The 9,279-nt window shown below is 34.2% G+C and overlaps 1 protein-coding gene across 1 annotated transcript; it reads left to right on the top strand.

Annotated features, from left to right (window-relative positions):
* Positions 1-4,731: 4,731 nt before the first annotated feature.
* Positions 4,732-6,711, top strand: LOC122278171. Its single transcript, XM_043088278.1, has one exon. It carries the CDS (start codon positions 4,967-4,969, stop codon positions 6,473-6,475), a length of 1,509 nt encoding a protein of 502 aa, XP_042944212.1. The 5' UTR covers positions 4,732-4,966; the 3' UTR covers positions 6,476-6,711.
* Positions 6,712-9,279: the final 2,568 nt, after the last annotated feature.

Genomic DNA, 9,279 nt, shown 5'->3' with positions numbered 1-9,279 from the left:
CATTGGACTTGCATAATTAATGGTGGGGCCAAATGTGCCAGTTTGAATTCTGATCATGACTAATTAATTCTTCGATAAAACAAAACTGCATTTGGACGTTGAGCGCTCTTAATGGTCATATTTAATAATTTTAAATATAAATAAATTAAAATATATAAAATAAATTGATATGAATTTTGATTTTTTATACAAAATTTAAAATAGTAAATTATATCAATAATTAATTTAAAATAAATTAAAATAATTTTAAGAAGAGCGGCAGGAGCAGTCCTAGTTCTACTGAGATCATGGCCAGGTGGTCCGGAGATTCTACGATCTGAATGGGAAATGAAAGGAGAAATGATGAGTTTGATTTTTGAAGCAACACGGTTTAAGACTTGACTTCCGATGCGATGATTTTGATCCCATAATGAAAACGAAACCCGAAGAAAAAGATATAATTAAAGAATTATATTTTTAGAATAATGTTACGATTATTGGTGGATAAGATTTAGTCTATGAGACTTTATAATATAAAACAAAAATCGTGACAGATCGAATGAGGAATTTACGTAAGTAATAAGTTCACATTTCACTTTCAAGTACGCTAGCTTTGTTATGTTCACACACTGTATCTTGATGAGGACGTTCATGATGTTGCGTGGACGGCATGACAAATGAACCACAATCAGTACCTTCTGTATATTTCTTTCTTTTCGTGTGTACACATGTATACATATAAACACAATTTTTTATACTTAGTGCCTTCTATGCACATAAAAGTGCTACAGTTGTAATTTTTTTTTTTATAAAAATAAATTTATAAATTGATATAATTTTATATGATATAATATATTAAGTTATTTAATTTATGTATTTATTTTTGTATAATATTTTTTTTTATTTGTAACTAGTTATTTTTAATAAAATTACTATTTTCAACTAAAATGAGTCGCAAATAAGTTTTTGGTTACAAAATATTAGTTATAAAAATTTATTTTTCTGATAGTTAATTATGTGATATCCCGTTTTTATGTGTATTTTTATTGAAGGGATTTTTTTATTTAATTAATATATTAGTTCTTTTATTTTAAATTATTCTATTTTAATTGGTTTTATTCTAATTGATGTGGTGTTTAATTTATTTTAGTCGTTTTATAGTTTTAAAATCGTTTTCGTCAGTTCAGTTTTTCGTTTCCAGAGGTGAGAATTGGACTTCATTTTCTTTCTCCATCTTTTCTTTTCTCTTTTTTCTTTTTCCCTTTCCCCCCCTTTTTTTTTTCTTTTTCCTTTTCTTCATTCTTTCTTTTCTTCTTCTTCTTTTTCCTTCTCCTCTCCCGTGCGAATTGCTTCTCTCCCTCTCTTCCTGTCGCCGTCCAACCTTCAACCCCGACCCACTGCCGTCCGACTGACGTGGCCGACACCTCTCACCCAGAAAAATCTCCCTCCGGCCGGTGAACACCCCCACCAAAATTCAGCCCCATTCGAGCCGCCGTTAACCCCCTACAGCCCATCTAAGCCGCACGGTTTTGAGCCATTTCCGCCGTCGTCGCTCCACCTCCGGCTACCATCTTTTTACCACTTCATCCTCTACCTCTTGCCGTCCTAACCCATCCATTTCTGGCCTCGATCCATTACCGGAGCAACTCCCACGAGCTCAACTCCGATCTGCCCCTTTTTGCACTTCTACCGCCACCCACGGCCAAAACTCACTTTTTTTAGCTTCATAAATATCTTTAAACCATTCTCTATCAATTTCGTGTCTTGGTTTGTCCCCGTTCGAAAGTGGATAATTTTCAACCCACGGCCACAGTGTAAAATACACTGTTACGTTACTTTTTCTTCGTCGTTTGCAACGTCGTGACCCTTCGAAAAATATCTTATAGCGTTGTAAGTATTTTTCAAACTTCACTTTATATTTAAATATATTTTTGCTCTTACAATAAATTATTTGACTAGTTGGTTGATTCCAGACTGAGTCCGAGGAGTTCGGGGGTTAGATGGATTGAGGACGGACTTGCTTGGTTTTGTTGTTTTTGTGATTGGTTGGTTATTTGTGCCTTGAGGCGTGCATTACATGGAGCATTTATGTGCTTTTTATTTAAATTGAGAAAATCAGGTTTTATTCATGTAAATAGATTTTCGGGTGCGTGTGTATCACGACCCCAAACCAGGATGAGGTATTATCTCGATGGAACTCCTCTGGTCACTCGTGAGTGGATAATACTGAGTAACATCCCCTAAGTTGTCGCTGGGAGACGACCGGATCGCACGATACGGTAACGCTGTCGTGTAGACTCCTTGGTCCCTAGAGTGGCGGGGACTAGAGGATGGCCTGGTTCAGGGATGCGCTGGGCGCGAGTACTGGGCATCGCTTGTTTAGGTGTCACATGCGTAGTCGTTACCTGCGGTGTGGCATAGGAGATAGAGTATACGGATGATCCCTAGGGGAGATAATGGTGCATGCAATAATTGAATCGTTTTATGGATTTCGGATACGGGCGATTTTCTGGGAAAATTGCGAGATTACATTGAGACTTTGTGATCTATTTTTTGGGAAATGGTAGTTTTTGTGGGACATGTGCATTTGCATTCTTTCATGTATATTGTTGAGTTTAATATATTTTTATCTTGTGGCGTTTGGATCTTACTTACATGCGGCACCATTTTGGTCCCGTAGATTTTGATGCAGAGATTGAGAAGGAAGATGAGGCTAAGCTCGAGGAGGCGGCTCCGCCGGAGTATTGAGTTGGAGTTTATGCCTTGTAGATGGTTTTGAAAAAATATTTGTGGTTTGTAATATTTTATTATGTATGTTTTGAACGGCTTTGTATTAAATATAGAAAAATTCTGATACTTAGTTATAAGACTTTTGTTATCCGCTTCGTGTTTTCTTTTACACACTTGTTGCATGTGCACACACTTGGCACTTGGCGATAAATGATAACCCATGTTGTCATCATCCCAACGTCTCGATTTCTACGTGTCCGTACATGAAATTTGGAGGCGTCACAAATTATGTTTAAAAAAATTTTAAAATTACAATAATATGTTATTTAAAATGATATTTTTTGTTTCCTTTTTATCCTTATTTATCAATGAGATTGCACACGTTATGTCATATATAGGACTGTAAATAGAATTTCTCATATTTGTTATATGTCTATGCGTATATTTTTCTTTGAAAAATTCATTTTCTTTTTGGAAAATGATTGTTGGGAGCCATGAAAAGAAGAAGTATAACAAAAAATGAAATCAGTTATATACGAATACAAGATTTACGTGATTTGACATCATCACTACGTTTATATAATTGTAGAAGATTTTATTTTCTTAAAAGTCGAATACAATGCATGGCCGTATAAAAATACTATATATATATATATAGATAAATTAGAATAATTAGCACATAAATCCTAATTAGGGTCGATTAGGACCGGTTCAACGAGACTTATATACTTTTCGTATGCCTAAGCGCATATATATTATATATATATATATATATATATATATATATATATATATATATATATATGATTAGCTGATGTGATATATACTTTCATGCTTATTTTTATGAGTTAATATTCCATCTTAGATCCGGAATTAAGGAGAATAAGGATTTGAAATAAGAGCTAGAGTATAAATTAATATAACTTAGGTCATGATGGTGTAACTCTCTAGCTATACTTTCCTACTTATTTAAATTATGCTTTCACACCATTACATAAAATAATATGAAACCTATCCAATCATGATCAGATTCGATGATGACAAAGAATGGGAAACAAAAAAAATGTCCACAAGTTTTTGGTACAATCTAATTAATAATTAACATTCAAATATATATATATATATATATATATATATATATATATATATATATATATATATATATATATATATATATAGTAACACTGCCCCCACAAGAATCGGAGAGCATTATGCATCAAAAGAACTTCCGTGACAGAACCAACAATTGTATTGAGGGGAGGCTAATTTTTCTACTGTATGACATATTTTTATACAAAGTAATGCTAGATATAATTTTAGTGTATACAAACTTTCGACACTTTATTTGAAAAAAAAAAGTAGAGTCTATCATTAAAAAATAATTTTTTTTCATGTAGGTCTTAAATTTACTTATTTTTTTTTTAAAGAAAATGGATGGAACTTGCACATCCTAACACTTTAAATGTCATTTATCTTATATAAATTAAAAAGAGACTGAAAAATTATAAAAATATAACTACAAACTATTTTTCTTATAAATAATCGACCTTAAAAATTAAATAATCTTTCTTATATTTTTATTTTAGATTTCATATTCAAAACTTAATATTGTATAACAAAAAATTTTAAAATTCATATAAATAAATTTATTACTTTTCATAAACTTAGTTTTAATTTTAATTTTGGAGAAGCCATATTCTTAAAAATAGATAATATATAAAAAATTAAATAAAAAATTATGATTTAAAAATAAATTAGAGAAAGATATTTTTAGGTATATTAAAATTTTAAAAAATTTTATAGATTATATAAAAATTATAAAATTTTTTTGAAGGGAAATTTTTAGGGAAATTTTTAATATTTATAAAATTATGTATAAAATGTGAAAGAATAATTTATATTTTCAGAAAGTTTTGGGGCCCCCGTAATGACAACGTGGGTCCGCACTGGGAACTTCAACGTTCAGACTAAAAGACTCAGTTCTCTCTCTCTTAAATAATACAAAATTCTCCGTCTCTTACTCTGCTTCAACTGTCCAAACGCGTCCGCATGAACCAGCTTCGAAATGTCCTCCCTCCATGCTGCCTGATCCATTCATTCCCACCACACCATATATATACCTAAGTTTCTCTTTCTCCAATCTCCACCCCAAAACCCTACCTATCTTTCTACAACCGTATAATAATTAGCTTCAACAAACACATACACCTAAGTACGTACGTACACCTCTTAACCTACGGGAGGTAAGCATTGGGCTATGGTTGTTGCCACCATGGCCTGGCTCTCTGGGGCCTCCAAGAAAATCCACCCCGATCGTCATCTCCCCTTTTCCTCCCACCATGACAAGTCTCCCCCGGCCACCCTTGGAATCCTCGCCTTCGAGACCGCCAAGACCATGTCCCGTCTCATTTCTCTCTACAGGTCTCTCACCGACGATGAAATCTCGAAGCTCAAGAAGGAAACCATGAAGTCCAAAGGTATTGCCTTCCTGAACTCCAATGACGAAGGATTCCTTCTCAACCTTGCCTGCGCCGAGCGGCTCGAGGATCTCAATCAGGTGGCCATCACTGTCTCTCGCTTAGGCCAGAAATGCTCCGATTATGGACTAAACCGTTTCGATCTTGTCTACAATGATTTGAAACTCGGAGTCATTGACATGGGAAAACTCGGATTCGGTGCAAGTAAAATCCAGAAAATCATCAGAAAAATGGAGAAAAGAATTTACGCTACCGCCAAACTGTACGCAGCTTTGGAATCTCTTGCCGAAATGGAAGCGTCGGAGCGAAAAGTTCAGCGGTGGAAGAACACCCTTGGTCCAAAACAGAAAACGAATTTGGATTACGTAAGCCAGAAAATCGCGTTTCACAAAAAACAGGTGCAACAATACAAAGGAACCTCGTTATGGAGTCAGAGCTTCGATAGAAGCGTCGGACTCATGGCTCGTATAGTTTTCATTATCTACGCCCGAATCTGCACTGTTTTTGGACCCTACAATCCGGGTCTACCATCTGTGTTGAAGAATTTATCACGTCCTACTTCAACTCGGGAAAGGCAACCTTTTTGGAACGTCCATTTCAACCTCAAAGAAGAAGAAATATACGGGAACAACTATTGCCTTGTCGAACTTGGAGAAAAGAACGAAAAGCTCACTTCGAAATCGGGTCCGATTCCAAATAAGTCTAAAAAGGGCAGGGTTCGGTTTATCAGTAATGAATTGATGAACCCGTTTTTCCTGGACGATCCTGGGTGTACGGGTAACACGAACTGCGGTACGATGAGAAAGAATAACCGGGTTTTCGGGTTGGCTCCACCGTCCACGGTGGGAGGGTCTGGAATCTCGGTACGGTACGCTAATGTGATACTATACGCGGAGCGGTGTTTGTACACGCCGGACACAATAGGAGAGGATGGGAGGGAGGAATTGTACAACATGTTGCCGGCGAATCTCAAGTCGACGGTCAGAGGAAAGCTTAAGAGACATTGGTTGAAAAAGGAGGAGGAATCCGATGGGTGCGATGGGTACTCGCTGGCAGAGGGTTGGAGGGAAGCTCTGGAGGAGATACTGGAGTGGCTGGCGCCCCTTGCTCACGATACAGTGAGGTGGCAGGCGCAGAGGAACTTGGAGAAGCGTATCAATTTCGATCCGGAGCCGACAGTGCTGTTGTTGCAAACACTACATTACTCGGATTTGGAGAAGACAGAGGCTGCAATTGTCGACGTTTTGGTGGGGTTGAGTTGCATATACATGTACGAGAATAGACGGTAATTGCCTGGCAATTCTTGTGCTAGCTAACCGGGGATGATCAGTACATGCATATACATGATCCATGCAATATTAAAGGGTTCCAATTCGATCCATTGGGACTGTGTTTTCGCATTTAAGCTCAGGCTTTTGCTTGTTCTTTTAATTCAAGTGATTTTTTTTTTTTTCCAGCTTTTATATTTTTTCTTGAAAAAATAAAAAGGCGGAATTAATAAAAATAATAAATTATGCTTTGATTCTTTGATTTTGTTTTTATTAATGTCCTCGATCTGACCCAAGAAGTTGGATCGAGTTACTTGTTCGTATTTATAGGATTAATGTACGAATCGTACCATATTGTTGAAAGAAAAAGGAAAAAGCTACCATATTGTTTAAAAGAAAAGGAAAAAGCTATTCTTCCGCTGGGCTCCCGCGCTAGGATCCTCTTCTTCTTCTTCTTTCTTTCTTCATCTTCTTCTTCTTCATTATTTTTTTTAACTTCATGATTAAGTAAGTATTTTTATAATAATATTGTAAATTTTTTTCAAAAAATATTTAAAGATGTTAAAAAAACCATGTAAAAAAAAAGCTAAAAAAATAAAAAATTAAATGCATTAGTGGGAGCCCCACCGTGGGCGTAGACCCACTCAAAGGAAAATGATAGTAAGATTACTACTAAATATATCTACTAAATAAGCTAATTCATTTATTTTTATATTTTTAATTTTTTTAATAGTTAAAAAAGTGACTATTAGTGAATTTATATTTTATTTTTATTTTTTTCTTAATAGTTAAATATGCTTAAAAAATGGCTAAAGAAAAAGGAAATAAAAATTAGAAAAACTTATTATTACTAGTATGCATATTTGGTGGCACATTTGGTAATCATCCTATCATTGTCCATTTTTAGAAAGAGTGAGATTTTAAATAAGTTTTTTACTCATCATTCTTACACACCACACTATATATTTTTTTAAATTTTTTTAAATTTATTATTCTTAAACTAATTAAATTTTTCTACTCATCACTCATATATCATATATTTGATAAGAGAAAAAAAAATGGTGTGCGGGAATGATGAATAGAATTTTTCATTTTGAATAAGTACTAATCTGATTTGGAATAGAGTTGCTGGAAAAAATGAAATATGCTTGGAAGTGATTTTTCAATAAGTAATTCTAGATATAGGTTTTAAATAAACAAGTTCCGCATAAATTATTTATAAAAAAGTAGATTTAATTAAAAAATTAATTTTTTTAAACATTTTTTTCAGTACTTTTTTTTAAAGGCTTCTATTTAAAATTTGTATAAATCATTCCGCGATGGGTCAATTACGATTGTTGGGTTCTGCAGACATAATATAATAATTTGGCCAATTATAACCAAAAGTGGACCAACCCTTAGCTAGCTTGTATATTAATTATATATGCCAAGTGGAACTGAAACGATGAGAGTATACGTACGTACGTGCACGTATGCTTGATAATTATAAGTTCGGTTTAAATCAATTGTGCGAGGTTTAATTAAGTAGGCCACATCAACATTATGATTACCCATAAAAACCGCCACCGATCGGGTTAGATTTATAAGTGAAGCTGTTGTGACGTACGTTCAGGAGAGAAATGAACAGTGGTTGGCCAGCAATATGAATAAAAACAAATGGTAAAAAGGAATAATAATTAGAAGAATATCTCGACATGAAGCATTATGCATAGGGGCCGCCTGGAAGATCAGTAGGCACCGTCCCTCGATTCCTAGTTGGCCGAGTCGGTACGTAATATCGACATGATCAATAATATGTTGATGGTGACACGCGCCGGCGTTGGTCGGTATGACGAATGGGTCAGCATTTGTGATGTACGAATGGAATAAGAAATTGTATAATAAAAATTATTTTTTTAAGAGATTACACCATATTTATATATTTCATAATTATAAATAATATTATTCGACTCGACAGTACCAAAACATTCGTGAGTGGAAATATTTTTTATTTATACAGCGGATGATCATGCAAACTATATTAATTAGTACTCTGCTAGCCAGATCTAGATGCATATATTATATATATATTTATATATATATATATATATATTTATGTATGTATGTATGTGAATGGTTGGTGAGCGCACTAGAATTTCATGGCCTAGCTAGCCCATCATTGGAAATATAGCATGATGGAGATCAAATCACACAAGACGTAGGCTATACTTAAGTCGAGCTAGATGAGAAACTACCTTCTTCTTCTTCTTCCTCTCAGATCTTCTTCTAATTTTAAGAAGAAGATTAGAAAATATGAGAGAAAAAATTGCTATTTTATCAAGCCGGAGACAAGCGAAAGAAGCCGGTACCGGACAATTACACTGTCCAAACATGTTGATATCAATGGCGCCGGATTGTATTTAATTCTAAACATCAATCTTTTGCTAATTTCTAGCTTGTGGTTTGTTCTAGCTACATAGCTCTTCGCGGCCAATAGTTTATATAATCTCATCTTTTTTGTTTATTAATTAATTATTAACATATATACCTGCATTTATATTAACAATATATATATATATATGTATTATCTTAATTTAAATAATCAAAATCGACCTTTCGGTTTATGATCCCATGCATAAAATTTTCTGTTCGACTTTTAGGATGAAATCAAAGAGAGACACATCCACCCAGTGAATCCTACAAATTGTTTAATGTGCAATGATCTACATTTATAAGGTTGTTCATCTAGATTCGAATATGGCTTTTTAAAAACTAGATGGATATTTGTTTGGATAAATCCAGTCAAAACCTGGGCGGGTATCGAATTTAGGCCCGGATATCTGGTT

This window comes from Carya illinoinensis, chromosome 10 (assembly GCF_018687715.1).
Source record: "Carya illinoinensis cultivar Pawnee chromosome 10, C.illinoinensisPawnee_v1, whole genome shotgun sequence".
Taxonomy (NCBI): Eukaryota; Viridiplantae; Streptophyta; class Magnoliopsida; order Fagales; family Juglandaceae; genus Carya; species Carya illinoinensis.
This window is presented reverse-complemented; position numbering and strand designations above follow the sequence as displayed.

What these genes read in the sequence shown, in the direction of transcription:
- LOC122278171 (XM_043088278.1), top strand. Translation starts at nt 4,967, where the DNA reads ATGGTTGTTGCCACCATGGCCTGGCTCTCTGGGGCCTCCAAGAAAATC.